Source organism: Hypanus sabinus, chromosome 17 (assembly GCF_030144855.1).
Source record: "Hypanus sabinus isolate sHypSab1 chromosome 17, sHypSab1.hap1, whole genome shotgun sequence".
In the NCBI taxonomy this organism is placed as follows: Eukaryota; Metazoa; Chordata; class Chondrichthyes; order Myliobatiformes; family Dasyatidae; genus Hypanus; species Hypanus sabinus.
In genome coordinates this window covers 68,456,913-68,477,560 of record NC_082722.1, presented here as the reverse complement: position 1 = coordinate 68,477,560, position 20,648 = coordinate 68,456,913, and the positions used below count along the sequence as shown (strand labels likewise).

Sequence of the window (20,648 nt, the reverse complement as noted above, 5' to 3'; positions counted from 1 at the left end):
TCATGGCTGATCATCCAACTCAGAACCCTGTACCTGCTTTCTCTCCATACCCCCGATCCCTCTAGCCACAAGGGCCATATCTAACTTCCTCTTAAATATAGCCAATGAACCGGCCTCAACTGTTTCCTGTGGCAGAGAATTCCACAGATTCACCACTCTCTGTGTGAAGAAGTTTTTCCTCATCTCAGTCCTAAAAGGCTTCCCCATTATCCTTAAACTGTGACCCCTCGTTCTGGACTTCCCCAACATCGGAAACAATCTTCCTGCATCTAGCCAGTCCAATCCCTTTAGAATTTTATATGTTTCAATAAGATCCCCCTCAATCTTCTAAATTCCAGCAGGTATAAGCCCAGTCGATCCAGTCTTTCTTCATGTGAAAGTCCTGCCATCCCAGAAATCAATCTGGTGAACCTTCTTTGTACTCCTTCTATGGCAAGAATGTCTTTCCTCAGATTAGTGGACCAAAAACTGCACACAATATTCCAGCTGTGGTCTCACCAAGGCCTTGTACAACTGCAGTAGAACCTCCCTGCTCCTGTACTCGAATCCTCATGCTACGAATGCCAACATACCATTTGTCTTTTTCACCATCTGCTGTACCTGCATGCACACTTTCAATGACTGGTGTACAATGACAACCAGGTCTCCTTGCACCTCCCCTTTTCTTAATCGGCCACCATTCCGATAATAATCTGTTTTCCTGTTCTTGCAACCAAAGTGGATAACCTCACATTTATCCACATTAAATTTCATCTGCCATGAATTTGCCCACTCACCTAACCTATCCAAGTCACCCTGCATCCTCTTAGCATCCTCCTCACAGCTAACACTGCCACCCAGCTTCGTGTCATCCGCAAACTTGGAGATGCTGCATTTAATTCCCTCCTCTAAATCATTAATATATATTGTAAACAACTGAGGACCCAGCACTGAGCCTTGCGGTACCCCACTAGTCACCGCCTAGTTTTAGATTCAGAAAGATAGTCTTACATTCACTGTTGCCAGGAGTCCCCAGTAGTAGAAGAAATGCAATGATGTTTTTATTTTTGTCAGTTTCTTGGATTAATTGACCAGACTGATTTTTGAACCATGGTCACAAGCCCTGTCAAGGACTTTTGAACACTCTTGCTGTCATTCGTGTTCTCTAGTCGAGCTGAGAGTTGTATTCACTTCAATAGGGCAAACTGTTTTGTCCTTGTACCTAATTCCTTATGAATCAAATTTCTCGAACATATTGATTGTATCAGGACTGCGTTGTAATAAACTTCTGCAACAGTGATGTGTTTTTTTTTTCATTCCCATGAGTCAGAGAAAGAAGCTCTGCCAAATTATTACGGTGTTTTATTTTCTTTGCACCGGCCCCAAAGCTCAAGTGAAGGGCGTGAAGTACTTAACTGGGAGGGTTTCGTGAGATCTATACACACGAGAGCAGGATATTTCAATAGGACTAGTTCAATGTAGGATTTCATTAGCCTAACTCCTAACACTGATGGCAATCTAAAGCGCCCTGCCGGCATGTACAGTTGCTGGAAGTCGTTACGGGAAGACGCAGTTCCATGCGGCGAGCTCGAAAGCAGGTTTAGCTGCGCTCAAGGGGATGCTGGCTTCGTGCCCTCTGCGCAGCTAGAACATGGTAATGTCAGACCGTCACTCGCTTTGTATTTGTCAAAGTACTGTAACTTCGAGTGGAACATTCTGAAATCGGGTGGCTATAACAAAAGGCATTAACATCTATAATTGATATCAATGAAACACTTATTAACCGCACAGAACAGGCAATTGAAGTAAGTCCAGCGACTGTTAAGGATTCCATTCCTGGACAGAGCTGATTCCACCAAACGTGTCTCCCCACCCCCCCAGTCCTTGTGTACACTCGGAACAATCGTTGATTGATCGGCTGATCAATTAATCGATTCTGAATAAATGAAACTGATGTGAAATTGACGAGCAAATGCTTTCGATTAGAGGGCACGGCTAATGGACAGGTTTCAGACCTGTGGTGGGTCTTTGGACAAATCAATCCGAAATGTACTTGAGCCGTCTGTGGGTAATTACTCTGCAGGACTGATTTATTTTTTCAAAAATTGTGGCGGCGTGGATAAATTATTGAAGTTTAAGTAAAGTGTGTAACTTGAGCAGGAAGAGGCAAGTGGTTCCTGTCAGCTCCTGTAAGCAGGCCGAGGTGGGGATAGGGAGAGGGCGCGATTATATTTGAAAGCTTTGAAACGGCATTGACGGACATCATTGTCTCGCCAACTCATCGCTACTCGCACGTTGCCGAATTGCACGCTGTTCTTCGATGAGCCCGCTAGACTGAAAATCAAATATGACAGCTACCGATGCAGGAAGTCTGAAATAAAACCAAAAATACTGGAAAACTTGGCAGGTCAGGCAGCGCAGGTGGGGAGAAGATTTAATGTTTCATGCCTGGTTGTCCTGGTTGGAAATCACGGTCCTTTCTACAATTGCTTATCTAAGACCTCTCCAAGAAATAATCTTGTGTAAACAAAGGCAAAGCCGAGTTTATTGCCATATGCACATGTACGCGTATGCACAGAAGCAATGAAAACTTACTTGCAGCTGCATCACGGGCACAGAGCATCAGATAACCGACGTTCACAAGAAAAAACAAACATATGTTACGCTTTTTTAACAGGAAAACACAACAACAAAAAAAGGTTTATCTTAGAGCGAACTGGTCCAAGTGTCTGTAGTGTTTGCTAAAAGAAAACAGGACCTAAAACAAAGTTTGCTGATAAGAAAGTTCGCCCATCTGCATTAGTACAAATAGGAATTTTATTAACTTGAGTTGATAAGCCATTTTGACATTTCAAGCTTTTATCAGAAAGCTCAGTTTCTTCTGAAAGTGACACAATGATGGAAACCAAATGGCGTCCCCTCCAGTCTGTTGTGTTTCATGTACTGATATAATTATTATTTTTGTGCTAATATTGTATCACACCCCAAAGAGCATGAATCTCGGGCAGAAGGGTTTAACTAAATCCATCTTCGTCTGTTTATAGCCCCAATAAAATTAAGCGTTTATTGATGAAGTCTGAACGCCTATCGTTGAACAGAGCAAGCAAGGACTGCCAACGAGGGTCACTTTGCTAAACCTGGTCAAAGCGGTTGCGTGGCCACAGTTGGAGAGCCTCATACTTCACGTGTAAAGCAGAGAGGGCGGGATTGAGACGCTCTACGACAGAGGGGAAGACGAAGCTGTTTATAAAACTTAGACCAGGCTGGGCAGTTACAGGACCCCTTGTTATTTTTCGTCTGCTTCACCCCACCTGTGAGGAAAGTTTCCGTTTGCTAAGCATCATGTTCCAAAACTGGCACTGAGGCGGGATTTTAAATCTCATGAAACAGTGTAGTCTGGTGTGATTTGGAAATTCAGCGCAGTGCTGAAGGGTATCAGTATTTCGGTTGTGATGTCAAACCGAGACTCCTTAGCTAGAAGTAAAACAAAACCTATATACCTCTCTCAAAGTTTCCCCTGCTAATAGGGTCCTCGTTTAACGTCTAAACAACAGGGCTAGATCAATAAATATATCGTTGTCATCTCATTACTGAACGTGGGAGCTTACTGTGAGCAATTCGGCTTCTGTGTTTTCTACAATATTGCAATGACTACACTTCAAAAACAATATTCACTAGCTGCAAATTGATTTCGGGTGCGCTGAAAGGCGCTATAGGAATGTAAGTATTTTCATAAGGCAATAATGATGTGTCTTTCATTAGATTGTCACGGTTTTAAAACTGGGCCAATTCTTTACTGCCTTTTGGATTTGATTGTTGCTTTCGCTGTAAGCACGCGAAGGGTACATTAGTCTTAAGCGTGCCTCCAGGGTATGGCCGGGACAAGAGGTCGTCACTCTTCAAGCCAGAACCAACTTCAATTGCGCTGCACCTGCGCTGCTGTTTTGTATCAATCAGGAATGACAAGAGCGGGGAGGAGAAGTGCTCCCCTATGCCCTCCTGCGTGTCGAGTTTCTGAACGTTGATGCAAAATATTTCAGGCGGCAACTAATTTTGCTTGGAATTTACTTGGAGTGACAGGGATTGAGATGCACGCATTCTGTGTGTGCTACAGCCCATTGCTGTTTCGACCCTCCATAATCTCATTTCAACTTCTATTCGATAATCAGTTCTAGTTGAAGCACTGCAGCCTTTGAAACAGACTATATTCAGTGGCTACTTATGAGGTACATGAATAGGACCCAGTATAGTCTTCTCCGAAACGTCGACTGTACACTTTTCCATAGATGCTGCCTAGTCTGCTGATTTCCTCCAGTATCTTGTGTGGGTTGCCTTTATTTGAGTTACTGTCGCCTTCTGGTCAGCTTCAACCAGTCCGGCCATTGTCCTCTGACCTCTCTTACTAACAAGGCGTTTCTCCCGTAGAACCGCCACTCGCTTTCTTTGCTTGTTTTTCACATCATTCTCTGTAACCTCTAGAGACAGTTGTGTGTAAAAATCTCAGGAGATCCACAGTTTCTAAGATACTCAAACAACCCCTTCTGGCACCAGTTATCGTTCTATAATCTAAGACAAAGTCACTTCATTTATTTTTCTTCCTCCATTCAAATGCTTGAACTGAACCGCTGGGCCGTCTGCATGTTTCTTGCGTGTATTGAGTTGCTGCCACGTGATTGGCCGATTAGATCTTTGTATTAACGAGCAGATGTACAGGTGTACCTAATAAAGTGGCCACTGAGTGTAGTTTCTGATGTGGGTAATGACATCGCCTTTGACCTAACAATAAATAAAAGATTTGATTTAAATGCAGATTGTAGCTCCAATACAAATATTAAGCCTGTTTTCCTACATTCAATTAGGTTAGTGCTAATCGGTGGTATATCAAACCTTTTTTTTTTGGCATTGGTTCTATCGTATTCTCGGCTTCACCCCTTCAAATAGCCAAGCGGCCAGAGACTTCCAACTAAAGAAGTTCCCTCCTATTGGTTTGGCAAAATAAACGACTGTTTCCCTTTGTCCCGAAAACTTGAGAAAATGTATATAGTTCTGGGAACTCCTCTGTCGGCTTAAAAACTTTGGTAATATCTGGAAATTTTTATTCCTTTCAGTCGGGAGCAAGGTCTGATTTAACAACTTGACGCGATTTAACCCTCTCAACTCTGATGTCATTCCAACAGATCTGTGCAATGTTGCGTAATCCACATAAGGAGGTGAGGCAGCATCAATGGAGCGGAATAAACAGTCGACGTTTCGGGCCGAGGCCCTTCATTGAAACCGGAAAGGAAAGAGGAAAGAGGCCAGAATAATAAGGTGGGAGAGAGGCAGAGAAAGGAATACAAGATAGAATGTGATCGGTGAAGCTAATGTTGCTTCTTTTCATGTCAAAGCCAACAGGGAGCCACTTCTGAAAGTAAATGCAGAATGAAGCAATCATCACGTTGGATGGTGTAGACAGACACCGTACAGGAGTCTCGCAGAGCTCAATCAGTTTCGGTTCTGAGCTTCACTGAGATCTTTGATTAAACGCTGTCCCGGTGTGTTGGTATCTTCTGCGTCACAATGGCGCTCACTCTACAGCTTAAAGCTCTACGTCTCTTTACACGGCACGTCAGTCACACTGTTGAGACTGATAGCAGTCTGGGCCTTTAAGAATTGCTTATTTACATAAAAGAAGCGCGAAGTGACAGGTATAAGCACAAGCGATGCTGCAGATACTGGAAATCCAGAGTAAGAAACACAAAATGCTATAGGAACTCAGCAGGTCGGGCAGCATCTATGAAGGAGTCCTGATTAAGGGCCTCTGCCCGAAACATCACCTCTTTATTCTTCGCCATAGCTGCTGCCTGACCTGCCGAGATTCCCCCAAGATTTTTTATGTGTTACGAAAAAAAAAGAATGAAAGACAATGATCGACTCCTCTAACTCCCCATTCTCAGTTCTAAATATGTTTCTTTGTGCCCCCACCCCCCCCCGGTTTCAATTATAAATTTCTTCTTGAGATTTGGTATTGAATTTTCTATTTGCCGAGATTATAATCCCCCCCCTGTTAAAAAGAAAAAATCTTCTCATCTTCCCCCTGTTTCTTTTGCCAATTAGTTTCCCTGAAAATCTCATGTAAGTAATGAATATTTATTTAATTACAGAATCATAAGAGGGTCGATCAGATAAATGATTTACATTAAGTTGATATGGTCAATTACTCTAAATTTATCGTACTCTCTTACTCGCCAGTGACTTTATGGCTATGCTCTTCGAGTAAAATGTGGCGCCCAAAATAATTTGTCGACACTATGTTAAGGGGAAAGACGTATTAAGTGTTTATTGAAAGACCGTTAAAATCTTTTCATGCTGCTATTTCTTAAGCGTTTAAATAACCCTGAGCTTTGGTTTTGGGTTTGCATGAGGAGTCAGTCGCACCCTCTCACGTGATGTTTGATGGAACCGAGGAGCAGACATGCCATTGAGTGATATCAAATAATTTGTGTAGCTCAATTCAAAGAACCAAGATTTCTTTCACACCGTCGATGGTATAATGATACCAGGTAATTAATAGTTTTAGGTACTTCTTCAACTCAGTGTCGCCTACCAGCTTGGCTATTGTACTTGTTTGCAAGATGAAGCTATATAAAGATTGCTTTAGCACCCCTTTCATTACTGAAAATTATTATTCTCGTTTTCCACTAGAAGGTGAAACCACCAGATTCGTTGAAGTTTCCTCCTGGCCTTTGCTCTGATGTTTTATCGCTTTTCAGCAATGGAACAGGTATGCCTTGCTTAACCGCACGCAGTAATTTCATGCCCAGTCTGGATTGGATGATAGGCTTTCGCACGCACGAGCTCACCCGCAGATGAAGACCCTCGCCATTTCGCCTCCACAGCTTCAGAGCTCTCAGTCTCCCATCCACTAAATTTGCCACCAGCAAAAACGCAGCAGAAGTTGCGTTTGCTTCGAACCCGCCCAGTTTATCATCGATTTCTCCATCGCCATTCTCTTTCCGAGTAACTCTCTCCTCATTTATCAACCAATTTCACTCTTTCATTGCGAAAGTGTCCTCGGTGTTACTTAGTCTTTAATTAAAACATCGGCCTGAAACCAGAGAACATCCCTATTTTCTTTGCTCCTTTCCTTCTCGTCGTCAACGTTTAGGGCTTTGTCTCCCTACAGCTGCTGATCTGACCCACAGATAATTTCCGGTATCAGAATCCCAGTGACATTATTATTTTGGCTTTGCACCCAATTGGGTCTCTCGCTATCAGCAAACGATATATACCATAGATGTGTACAAATAGTATAATTAACTGTTACTGAATTATGCATTGAGTGAAGACTATTAGCCCGAAAAGGATGCCCAAAGACAGAACTGAAAGTATGTTCATACACAGGAAGTGCGTACAATCCTTATAAAAGTACCATGTGAAATTTGACAAGTCTGTGATTTAATAGTATAATAATTCGGCAATGAATCCTTTCAGGTAAATTATTGTAATTCAAGCATAGTGAGTCCTGGGATGCACGCAGACCACCGTTCCCCCATGGAGTGGATAGGACTGAATTCCGGTAATGATTGGGAAGAGGGTCTTGATCATGATGGCGTTTTAACATTGTGTCCGTCCATCACTGGCACACAATCTAACAGATGATAAATCTGGTTTGAAGTGCCTTTCAAAACTCCAGCTTAAACTTGAGGAGTTTAAAAGGATCACATTACCCGCATGCCCCTGCACTGTAAATGTATTTTGTCAGGTTCGAATCCCTTTTCAACACTTGAATGACAGTTCACGAGTCGAGACAAGCCGAGTACAAGGGATTTCAATTCCCTCTTTTAGACAGGGTTTCCAGCGTAGAAAGAATTCAACACTGCGCCATGGACAACTGATCTGTGATATATTCACATTAAATCCTTTGCAACATAACGTCCTAAATTCATTTACATTTGAATGTTAACGGCGTGAGAAACACGTTTTACTTGAGGTTTGTAAATAAAATAGATTCAGCTTGATGTATTTGTTTTTAAAGAAGATATTTGCAAATAAAAATGCAACTATTGATCAGTATTGGCGGTTCCCACTTCAAATAAACAATAATATATTTTGTCTTTGCTATAATTCCGATTGTAGTTTGTATAAAAATATTAAACGGGGAGAAGTGTGGCCACTGAGAAAATAAAGTTTTCAAAACGGTAGATCACTAGCGGTCCGAGGGAATGCGAAGCGCAGTCCGGCCAGTTTTAACTTAGGGCTGTCAGAGGCACGGTTCCTGGAGTCACGTGTCAGATAAACAAGTTGACTGACTAAACAGCCCTCGCCCCCGGGGCCAAGCAGTTTATCAATCAAAAAATAAATACAACTTTATAAAGCGCTTGATCTGACCCTTTGCACGTTTTGAAACTCACTGAAGGGCTTGCTGTTTGCATTTGGCTCCAATGTCGTGGCCCCTGGGTGTAATTGATATCCGTCACCCTCTCGCGCAGGCGGTGGACTGCTTGGACTTAGAACATGCTTCAGTATTACATCCAGATTTTTTTAAATGTTATCATTGCAACATTGACATATATTTGGCACCGAAATTGACTTTTGAGCTGTTGTTGAAATAGTTACCGTGCAGAATATTTGGGCAGGCACCTCTGCTATTGTGAAGCACCTGTTTCGCTCGCAGGTGCATGGCAGTCAATGAATTCTGCAGCCTTAGTACAGCAGAACAATCTCCCGGCTTCTGTTGGCTGAGGAGTAAATATTACCCTTCTTTGAACTGCACCAGGATTTCTTAACGCCTTTTATGTTGGGACCGTGCATGGGGTTTAAATGCTCATTCATCAGTATAGGACCCGCGCAGAATACAGTCTTGGAAGTGAGACTTGAATGCAGATTTGACTCAGGTGTAAGCAGAAGAACCGAGGCGTATAAAAAGGCTGCCTGTAACAATGTGATCCCGCGTACCAGACCCACCAAAGGCAAACGCAAGGAAGAGCTGAGTTGAACCAGAATTCGTCTGCGCGCAATTGTATTTTAAAAAATAAAACTGAAGCAATCTTTATTCGTCTCTGCCAACGCTGGAGCTAGCCGTGATCTAAAACCGCGAAAGCTCGCGCGTTTCACATTCATAATCGACCTTTTCCTCACCCTGGTACCCTGTCAATTAATTAGTTTCTGAAACCTCGCCTCATTGAAACTCAAGTGAAAAGTTTAATGCTGACACACCCAAGCAGAAGTTGAAAACATGAAATATTTGCGCAGCGGCTTTTAAGGTGGTTTAAAACTATTTAAGTCTCCCAAATACGTAAAAAAAACATATTCGTGAACCCACCGACACCAAAATCGACCGAAGTCGAAGCTAGTCCACATTGCTTTGGTCCTGCCCCGTGAATGATATCGCTTCCTGTGGATTTAGCACAAGAGAGCTACTCTGAAGAAGTTTCATTTGGGTTCCCTTAGACTAAAATACATACGGCATTAAAACAATTATCCCCGTACTGTCGAGATTTTAAACCCACGGAACTTAAACCCATCAGAGATGCGTTTGTATTAGCGCAATTTCACCAATCATTTTTATTGTAATATACAGTTCTTGCTACTAATCTTTCACCTCATGAATTGGACTCCTATGTAGAATGATTTTGTACACATCAATGTACTCGTTTAAAATCGCTCTGATGTAAAGCGGTGTCCGAACTAATCAAGTGGTTATTGGAACATTTATCCGTTTTTTTTTCCCCTGCAAAGTTACATTGTCTCTGTAATCCACCTCGAACCGTACGACATTTAAAACTCCAAAAAAGCCACAATTACGGGCTTTCTCCGCTAGGGGTGGCTCTGTTGTTCTAAACCGCGAATAGAACTGGGACTATTTCCCTCGCTTTAACCATCAGAGGGAAACCTATTGTGAAATTATTTCACTTCTTTCGAGAGCTAGTCGCATGCAATTCAACACATACATCGATTTTCACTTAAGGCGGTTACTCATATATCCTCGCCTTGTCTTTTACATTTTTAACGCCACATGTATAAAAAAAAGTACATGAATTCAGCAGCAATCTTACAGAAGCCTGTTACCAATTGGAAACTGAGCATTTTTGATCTTTTCATTTTATCGGACATTTTGCTGAATTCATGAAGACTATGTGGTTACTTCACTGTCTTTGATTATTTACTGGTGTGTGTGTGGCCAATCCCGGAATATTAACCGTGCCCACCTAAGCGCTGAATCCAGGTCCCTCCCTTTCACCCCTCCTTATAAAGTCCAAGAGTTGAATTGCCAGTCGAGAAGTCCGTCCACCCGATTAGTTCAAAGGGCAGGAGAGAGCCTCCGCTGAACAAGATGACCAGCGACCACTCTGAAACTTACAAATGCAATTGCACCTGCAAGGGTTACAAGTTGAACATAAATAGCAGCAAATGTCTCAATATTGTAAACTGATTCATATCGAGGATTTCCCAAAGACAGTAATATGAAGAGTTTATCTATCAGCCGTTGTAGCTTTGACGGTGTCCCATATCTTATTAACACATGCACACACATACGAAGCTTTTTGCCAGTGTTTTCTATTCCACGCTATTCTTAGTTTGGATAAATCTGTGTAAACCCCCCCCCACCCCCATCACCGTTCTTACTGCTCTTTCAGACCCCCTCTCTCTCCCTCCCTCTCTCTCTCTCTTTCTGTTCCCCAGCTGACAGTCAGCTGATCTGAGCGTGTGATTGACAGTTTGAAAAGTTTGCCCTGTTCCACTCTTATGCTAAGTAGACAAGCTGACGCGCCATCCCATTGGCTGCGAGTCTCAGTCAATTTCCCATTTGAAGCTGACGTCGGGTCCAATATAAAAGAAGCGAAGCTTTTAAACAGAGAGCTGACGGTTCTCGTCCTCCAGCTAAAATCTCAACACGCGTTGGGTTTGGCTCTTTTCACCCAGAAAACTATTGTAATCGCTTATTATCTGCTTCCTCTCTCTCTCTCCGTGCATCTTTTATCCTTACATTTCAGTCTCTCGCTCCCCCCACCTTCTCTCTCTACCCAACCATTGCAAAGCAACAGCAGCCAAGATGAAGCAGTGAGTGAGAGAGGGAGAGGGAGAGAGAGAGAGAAAACCAACATTCAGACCCGCTGTCCAGATTCCATGAAGCAAAGACTTAAGAAAGAGAGAGAAATCGTATTCTACCGATGCATCTGTACTATAACAGATCGGAGCCGGAACGAGCATAAAAATCATACTTAACAAAAAAAAGCTGGTGTGCAAGACTTCTAAATCCTAGTTTAAAAAAACAAGCAACCAAGAACAAAATAACAAAGAAATCAAGCTGGCTCTCTCTCCTTCAGCTCAGAGCAGTCTCATCGCGGCGATCGCAGGCGTTTGCCCCGGCGTTTGGAGGTCTGGTCGTACTAATACCATCTGCAGTAAAAGGATGGCATCCGAATTGGCAATCAACAGCGCCGACCTACCCAACAGTCCCCTTGCGATGGAATATGTTAATGACTTCGATCTGATGAAATTCGAAGTCAAAAAGGAGCCGCTGGAGTCCGAAGGCAACCCGGGCAGCCACTGTAACCGTATCGGGGGCTCGTTATCTTCCACTCCAATGAGTACCCCGTGCAGTTCGGTGCCCCCGTCTCCCAGCTTCAGCGCTCCAAGCCCCGGGGAGCAGAAGGCGGCGCACCTGGAAGACTTTTACTGGATGACTAACTACCAGCAGCTAAACCCGGACGCTCTGAGCTTCACGCCGGAGGATGCGGTGGAGGCCCTGATTAACAGCGCCCATCAGCAGATGCAAGGAGGCTTCGACGGCTACCGGGGCCAGCAGCAACAACAGCAGCAGCAACAGCAGTATGCAGCGGCGGGGGCCGGCGCCGGAGCTGGAGCGGGCATGGCTGGCGAGCAGATGGGTCCGCCCGGAACCGTGGTGGCTCACCACCAGCACCAACACCACCACCATCACCACCACCAGGGGCACCAACACCCAGGGGGAGGAGTGGCCGCCGTTGGCACGGCCGGCACCGGGAGCACCGGCCCCGGCGCCGGCGGCATCCACCAGCACCCGCACCTGCGGAACAGCGAGCGCTTCTCCGACGACCAGTTGGTCACCATGTCGGTGAGGGAGCTGAACCGGCAACTCCGAGGTGTCAGCAAGGAGGAGGTTATCCGGCTGAAACAGAAACGCCGGACCTTGAAGAACCGGGGATACGCGCAGTCGTGCCGCTTCAAGCGGGTGCAGCAGCGGCACATGTTGGAGAGCGAGAAAACTCAGCTGCAGCAGCAGGTCGAACACTTAAAACAGGAGATAACCCGACTGGTGCGAGAGAGGGACGCCTACAAGGAGAAGTACGAAAAACTTGTGTCCAGCGGCTTCAGAGAAACGGGATCGTCTAGCGATAACCCTTCCTCCCCGGAATTCTTCATGTGAGTTTGTGGGTTTGCTCTGCCCTAATAACCCCCTCAAAAAAAACTTTAAAAAAAACTTTTTCAAAAAGTTTTTTTAAACACAAAAACCTGCCGTCTCTCTCCCTCACCCCATCATCTCATGCATTATATGCTTGCTATATTATTTTTTGTTTGTTTTTTTAATGAAAGGACCATATTAATTATAAACCTGCATGCTGGACATGTATGGATTTAATTAGCTAGTTGAAAGCGGATTTTAAAAATGAATTATGGCATGGCAAGAGATTATACCGTTGACTTTTTTTTTGCTCTTTTTTGACATGGAAGCAAAAACGAAACAAAATTGCACCGTTGGGTCCTCATCAACCCCCTCCTTCCATGAAAAAAGAACGTTTGAATCTGCAAGGGGGGAGTTGCGTTGACTTTAGTTCTGGGTCTTTGAAAACATCAGACTTTCTCATTATGTTTTATGCACTGAACTGTTTCTGCAAAAAAAAGCATTGACAAACTGGATCTCTGTATTACAAAGTCTGGGACTATTGCTGAGGAAAAAAAACAGTTATTGCCATAATGTTTGGGACATTAAATATATATATATATATAAATACATACATACATATATATAAAGTGGTGTGTTGATCCGGAGAACGGTATATAAGTTTATTAAACATGGGTTAAACCCTTTCTCCGCGTTTTGGGTTAACTATGTAACTCTCTATGAAGTTGAATGCTTATTGTGTGTGCGTGCATGTGTGTGTGTGTGTGTGTGTGTGTGTAAGAAAGAGAGAGAGAGAGAGAGAGAGAGAGAGAGAGAGAGAGAGGGAGTGTGTGTTCGATAATATTTAATTTAATTACATTTGTATATATCTGTTAAGAAAATGAGGATTGTGTATCCCCTATCAGCTGTTGACGCGAAATTAAGAAATGGTGTGCAGATTGTAGGTCTATGTAGTTGATGGGTGTTTCCCCTAAAAAAATGTGAAATTCATTGCACTAAGGTAAGGTGATTTTGTTTAAAAATAAACAGTTTAGTTGTTTTGATTGACAGTGGAGGGGAAACATTTCGGGGCAAATTTACAGAATGCCATTTCCATGGCCTGTGGCCGCAAATAAATATATTTTTTAAACTTAAGTAAACTGAGCATTTTGTAGCATGCACTTTGCACGCCGGAAATCGGAAGGTGAACGTTGAATTAGCCCTTCTTGTTTATCGAACAGATTGCATTTCAGACCAAAGTCTTGTTGAAGGGGAGGAGCTCGTCTCCGGTGTTTATATGAGGTGGTAGTGGGAGAAATGTTCATGGCTCTGTGCATACTTTTATATGTGTATACTTACTTCCCCCCCCCCCAAACGTGAAGTACTGAAACTCAGTTACACTAATATATATATAAAATAGCAAAGGAATAGGGATTACTTTCAGAGTGGAGGGGTGGGAGGAGGGAGAGGGGAAAGAATTGAGACATTGATCATCCTAATAGACTATATATTTGCCATTCCTCTCGGAAATCTGCAAAATTATGAAAAGCTTCCCAGATTTATGCAATTGGATTAAAAAGAGGTTATGCAACCAACAAATGCATGCCACATTCTGTTTACATTTCGGCGAGGTCTGGGGACGTTATAGAATTCTAAGGATTTTGCTCCTGGCTCTAAATATGCGTGGTTTTGCTAACTCAAAATTAAGCCAACACCGGTTACACTAAATTTTCAAATCTAGCAGACATTGGGTATATAACTTGTTAACTTTCATTTGGTAGACATCTGTCAAAACTATGTTGAATTCTTGTTCCCTCACACGTGTGTTGCATTTCGTTTCTCCATCTATTTTCTTTAGACTCCATTACTGCAATTGCCTAATGATTCTTAACATTTTATCTGCGAAGTTTGGGACACTGCACGCATTTGAATCCATGCGCCTGATAAGTTTTCTAGGTAGTCAGGAACTCTGGAAGCTTCTGGTCCTGTTAATAGAGTCTTTGGTCTTAAATGGTTGGTTTCACGCCCGTCTCATTTTATAACCTTTTTTTTTCAAATAAGAAAAGACTCAGAGTAAGAGTTCTCCTGTATGTCACCAACGTGTTTATTTTCGTCCATATACTAATTTCATTGTCATAATGCTACTCAGAGATGAGCGCTTGGTCAAAACGTAAGATCCTGGAAATAAATTTGCACAATTCAATATTGCAGTCAGATGACTGAAGTATTTAGAAAACTTAAAATTCTTATTTTGACTTGAAATGAACACCTTCTATTTGAGAATATGGATCATTCATGTAGGTGGAAAACTTATACTTTAACTTGTGTTAGTGAGAAACCATCAAGTATTCTGTATAAATCTACCGTAAAGCGTCTTGTTGAGGCCGCTAAATTGACGGAGAAAGAATTCATTCTCCACTGCCAACATATCCGAGTAGTAACTTTACAAACTTGCTATTATTTTCTATCCTAGAAAGGTCATAAGAAGAAACATTTACCCTATCTGAATGTACTGTTTAATGTGTTTGGGTATAAACTTGCTCCTAGAAAATTAGAGATAACACGTGTGGGCAGATGCTATCATTTACGCTTTTAAAATATAGTTTAGTGCAGTTCTCGCTTTTGCTGGATTCATTATAACTTTTAAAATGAGTACAAGTTTAAACAATAGAACACTGTAATGTAGAGTGTACAATAGCAATCTGTCAAAATTTAACACATATTCTGTCGTCAGCTTTTTGCAGCAGATCTTATAGGCCAAACTATGTCTGTCAAAAGGCCCCAGTTGTCTAATAACCATCTTAGGTGCCAGGGTTACCGAATGTTACAACGTTAAGACGTAATTTTTGAAATAAAATGGCTCTAGTGATTGAAATTTCATCAAAAGTTGGGGGCAAGGAAAATATTTAAAATAAAGCGGCCTTCAAGCTGAAGTACGGTTAAGAACAGGTGGATTGCACGCTTATAGTGTCTCTTACATAACAGGCCACTATCGATCGTTTCAAAGGTCAGAGATTACAAGCGCAACAACTTCAGGTTAAAGTCTAATAAAGGTGAATTGGTGAAGGTTTTCAGAAAAATATATTAGAGTCACTGGGGTTCTGTCAAACAATTTAATGTCGGTGCTGGGCGGGGCGGAAGGTTGTTGGTTCAATGAGGAAGGGGTAACCCAGTGAATTCAGTGGGTTCTTGTTCGCTTTTGACTATTCCTGTGTGAATCATTGGAGTGGAGAGATAGCCACTGTCAAAAAATGTACAGTCAGAACAAAACTAATTAGTCGAAGCTTTTATAATTCAGGCCTGCTCTAAGTGTTTTCATGCATATTGGGCATCTCTGGAAGTGGGGACCCGTGCAAGTCACATTTTAAATCACGATCATATCAGCTGAGGGGTGAATGATGGGAAGCAAACGTAAATGTTATCAGATTTCCTGAGTGGTGTCTGTCGAACGTCCACGAAAGGAAGAGAGGTTTTAATGAGCGAGGGAAGACTTAAGCGCGTCCCACTCTGTGGGCCTGAAGCAGTCAGCGGACAGGGCAAGGGTATTTTTTTAGGTGATATATGCATAAGAACCAGAGCTGAGAATGGCTGTACTTGTATAAATTTGGGATTAGGGTTTTTACTAAGGTGATAGCTACCTGACATACTACGTCTATGTTTGTTGATACTGTTTTCGTGATTCGAACAACTCGTGTTTTCCTTAATGCTCCTATCTGACCCATGGCTTTTTTTTTAATTGCTGATCACAGGGGAGTAGCAAAGATAGATCCCTCCAAAGTAACAAACGGCAAACCATGGACAGGAAATTCACGGTGGTTTCTAGAGCAAATGCAAATGACCTTTTTTTCTCTCTTCCACTTTAAATCCTTCAGCTCCTGTACATGTCAAACCTGAAGAAAAAAAAAGTCGTGTACTAGAAACTAAAATCGCCTCTGCGTCTAGCTGAGATTAAGCAGCCTCACGTATGCGGGTTGGTGGTATTTGAGAGTGAAATGAAACGAGTTGAATTACGGGCATTGTTTCGGAGTTATTCGTTAGAGTTTTCCCACCGCAATCACTCTGTTCTTTCACAAGAGGTCTGATTCCATCGACGACACGGAGATAAGAGCAAGCAGAAGTCGGTGGAAAATAAAATGGCAGGGCTTTGGTGAAAAGGAACGGAGGCATTTTGTTTCTGAAATGTGAGAGCTTCCAGCTTTAGACTAAGTGTGGTGTGCAGTGAAACTACAGGGTGGGGGAATAGGTATCGGAAAAAGAATAGCAGTACAGTCTCACCGCTCAGTTTTTCACTCTTTCTCTTGCAAGTACGCAGAAGCTTTCATACTTTCGCTATTTAACACACACACACACACACACACACACACACACACACACACACACAGGCGTCTCTACTTCCTCTGCCTAATTTTGCCTCTTCTCGCCTACCCTTCTCCTGTTCTAGCTCAGTAGGTGCAACTCTTCCTTCCTACACTCGCCTGGTGCACAGTCTGTTTAGCGCATCCCTCTCATGTAGACATTTGCGTGTAAGGTCCACGCAGATACGCTTAGATTCGACAGCAAGATAGGAAGGCGGAAATAACTGGGTTCAGTGCAGAGATGAATCCGGTGGCAGATGGAGGGAGCGTAGCATGAAGGGTCTTCCGGATGGATTTTATTTTTCGCTGATGTCAGGCAGTTTAGTTCATTTATTTAGCACAGGACGGGGGAGGGAGTATTCGGCCCATCATGCCTCGACTTACCATGCCTGGGCTGGTTCATTAAAAAGCATTTCCAGTAAGTTCCACGCCGCTACCCCTACAAACACGAATAGCCATGAACTTTTGTCCCACCATTTTTCGCATAAAATCAACCCCCTTTCAGAAAATGCTGTAAAAATCTGCTTCCATCGCCCTTACAGCTGAGTATGCTAGGTGAGAATCTACTGTAAAAAAAAATGCCTCTCAATGTTCCCTCCAATGACGATGCGAAACCATGGGATTTCCACCTTTCCCAAGTTTGATTCCCTGTCTATCTTGGATGTTTTAAAACAGTGGATGCACGTAATTTTTCCTTCACAAATCCACTTGCTAACGGCCGGCAGACTCGCACAGGGTTCGCGTCTTGGCCAGGTTCTTACCTACGAAAATCAAAACTAAGGGCTTGAATTTCTGAAGGACCTTAGAAGTTGCTGCAAAATATGGTGGATGGCGCTAGCGGTGGAGGAGGGGGGTGGGGGTGGTTAGGGTGAATGTAGAGTGGGCTGATTTGGCAGGTGATTCTTTTTTAACTTAAACAGCTGGTTTAACACAATGTAAGGATGGTCCGCGTATCCGAAAAGAAATCTGTATCTGATAAATTTGACAGCTTGTGTAAGAAATAAGCTTAGGTCAGTAAGATGGAGAGAATGTGTGTGCATTTAAAGCTTAGCTACTCCGATTCATATATAATCACTTCTGGAATGAATTACTTTTTTAAATTTACTACATTATTTCTTAGCCTTTATGTTACGTTTTTGTTTGCGTATCCCGCACTCTTAAGGAATATGCGTGAAAGTGACCAGGATGCAGGCGACACATTCCCGAAATAGTCGGGGTTTAGAAAATGACTTTATACTTAAAATGTGACGTATCGTCAGGCAAGGAAGAGTTAAATTAGGGGAGGGGGTGACAGACCTTGAGCTCGGCCTTCGCTTTTTAACGCGTTGCGGCCACACTGCATTTGTTTAAGAGGCTGCGATGGACACATGGGACCGGTTTGCAAATAACCATATAGTCTGACACATTATTGCTAATAACATTATAGACAGTAATTATAACATTACAGCCCAAGCAGCAGTTCGTTGACAACTACAGAGGCTGCAGCCTTTTTACCGCACAGACAAGTACAGCTGGAAGGTGGAAATAAAAGGAAAATTACATTACAAGGCAAAGCCATTCTGAAGTTAACACTGGCTGTAAAGCTTCGTCCTCTTCAGCAAGAGTTAACCAAACACCCTGTAAAGAGAAGTGCAGTCGAAGAATCCTGTTTCTCCACTGCTTCGCATTTGCTTGTCCACATTCACACGTGCTCATATCCGTGCGGATATTAAGTATTTGGGTTGACGAGAAGATGCGGACAGCTGTGGGTAACTGGCTCTCTGCGCACTCGCCTCGGGATCAAAGGGTTCCGGGTTCGGTTCCCACTTCCACAACAACCCCAGAGCAGTATTGAGGGAGTGTTGCTTTGCCAAAGGTGACATATTTCAGATGAGGATTAAAGCAGGTGGACCTCAGATAAACTCGGGCACCATTTGAAAGACAAGAACTTAAGGTCAAAATAAAACTTAAGTAAAAATTAGTTTTTAATAGAGACGACCACAAACGACTGAATGAGCACTCTCATCTGGTTCACTGTGACCTTCAGAGATGGAAACTCGACCGTCCTCGTTCTAACTGGCCAGCATGTGACTCCACAACCACAGCCTGCCTGCTAAATGTCCCCTGGAGTCGCTTTGGAATCTAATGGCAATAACATAAAAATTGGCCACGGCGACCCCCAGACCCGGGGGTGGGGTGGTTGTGTGTAGAGAATAAATAAAAAAAATATCGAATGCCCTACCCAATTTCTATCACTTGTTCATCATTACTAGAAAGCAGACTTTTTTTTTAGGTGGGTGGCGAGTGGCGTGCTGTGGTGGGCTGAGGTGGTCATTAGTTCGTTGCAGTGTGCGGGAGTGCGAAGTGCCTTTTATGTTTTCTGTAATAAAAGCGCTTCACTGACATGGTTCAGTGGGAGCAGGTAACATGAAAGAGGTCTCATCTTGATCGCAGGCGTAATTATTCTAACTTAAACAGGTCATGTAGTAACACACCGGATCTCGGCAATATGTATTTTGAATTGCGTGAACCCCCTCCCCACCAGCACAACTCCCCCATCTAACTTGTCATCGTTTATTATACTTCGACTAAGAATTTTCAAAAGTTTAAACTGTTTTTCAGCTAGTTTGCTTCGGTGACTTGTAGAGTTACAGTCCAAAGTTAAAGCGGGGAATTGTTGAATAACTCTCCAATGTGACCTCATATCCAGATCCAAACGGGAAACGGTTTACTGAAACCGGATAGGGACTAGCAATTGGAATCCCAGTGATCAGGAATTTTATTCCCAGGCGTATTTCACTACAAGTACTCTTAAAGTATCAGCTCTTAAAAGATAGAACTTTCCGAGCTATACGTATAAAATAAATCTTCGCCTTTGTCTATGGTGGACTATTTTCGAGATTTTTCTGAAACAAAAATGTAAAACGTCATGGATATTTGTTACGTCTTGAAACGGGCGTACATGCATGTGATTGGATCAAATTTAGACGCATTTTCCCCTGCTCCCCTCCCACCCCGCACTCTGCCGTCACTGAATCCAATGTGCATGGTTGAGCATCTGTGCAGAATGCTGATCAGAAAATATATAACATAACCTCAACGACGAAAGTGACGTATTGCAAGAAGTGACTGAAATTAAAATTGTAAGATTAGCCTGGCCGCTGAGTCCCAGTGAACTTCTCTCTCAAAATTAAAAGTTACAGCAAAACTGTTAAGTGCGTGGCAGATAAACTTGGATTTGGCAGATAGCAATATTTGGCGTCCTCGCTCGCTCTCATGTCCACAGCTAAGGTCGACCATCATTTCAATTGCCCAGGGGTCACAAAGGGGTACTTTTGGCTTTTGCATTTCTACTTTTTTTTTAAAATGTGCATTGCCTAATATCTCCCAAACTTCCTGTCAACGAGATGTGCTCTGTGTGTTGGAACTCAATCTCCTAAATCTAATCCATAGCTAAAAACAATGTCTGCTGCCAGCCAGAAAACATTCATTGTTTTATTATTCATCAAAAGCTTGACACTCCGAGTTATTAATTGAACATTTTTTTGGCGTAGGGAGTTGTTTAGACCACGCGGGCTCGGCACATAATGAATCTGGGGGCGACTCCTTCTCGCTGACTAGATCCTTTTCAAGGTTAATGTAGGTAAACGAAACCCTGGCGAACATTACTCCGAGTGAAGCACACAATCATCAGTAATTACAGTTCCTATATTCATCAAATGCGTTTCCTAATGTAATATAATATCCAGTCTCATCTTGTAAACATCGCTTCGTCCAGAAGAAAAAAAACATCAAAAATTTGTATTGAGTGATCTAACCCCTAACTGAGAAATTGTGAATATGAAAAATTGTAAGATTTGAAATGCAGAATTTAGAATTATTAACTAATTATTTTTCTTTTGCAATCCCCATTAAGAGTGCGATTGCGCCGTGTGTAACTGACTGAACAAAGGGTCTCGGGATGACGAAAGACATTGCATCAAGAAAAA

At 42.7% G+C, this 20,648-nt stretch overlaps 1 protein-coding gene and 1 long non-coding RNA gene across 4 annotated transcripts in view; one reads left to right on the top strand and one right to left on the bottom strand.

Moving 5' to 3' along the window:
• Positions 1-8,683, bottom strand: part of LOC132407025 (uncharacterized) — a 31,288-nt gene extending 22,605 nt beyond the window's left edge. The window contains exon 1 of the long non-coding RNA XR_009516345.1: positions 8,373-8,683. This is a non-coding gene — a long non-coding RNA (uncharacterized LOC132407025). The remainder of the gene's footprint in view (positions 1-8,372) is intronic.
• Positions 8,684-10,693: 2,010 nt separating this feature from the next.
• LOC132407024 (transcription factor Maf-like) overlaps positions 10,694-20,648 on the top strand; it is a 495,242-nt gene continuing 485,287 nt past the window's right edge. Inside the window, exon 1 of one of the 3 annotated variants that reach the window (XM_059993264.1) lies at positions 10,694-12,366. In XM_059993264.1, the coding sequence (XP_059849247.1) occupies positions 11,375-12,366 (992 nt within the window). In that variant the 5' untranslated portion in view covers positions 10,694-11,374. The remainder of the gene's footprint in view (positions 12,367-20,648) is intronic. The other 2 variants (XM_059993263.1, XM_059993266.1) reach the window with 2 other exon arrangements.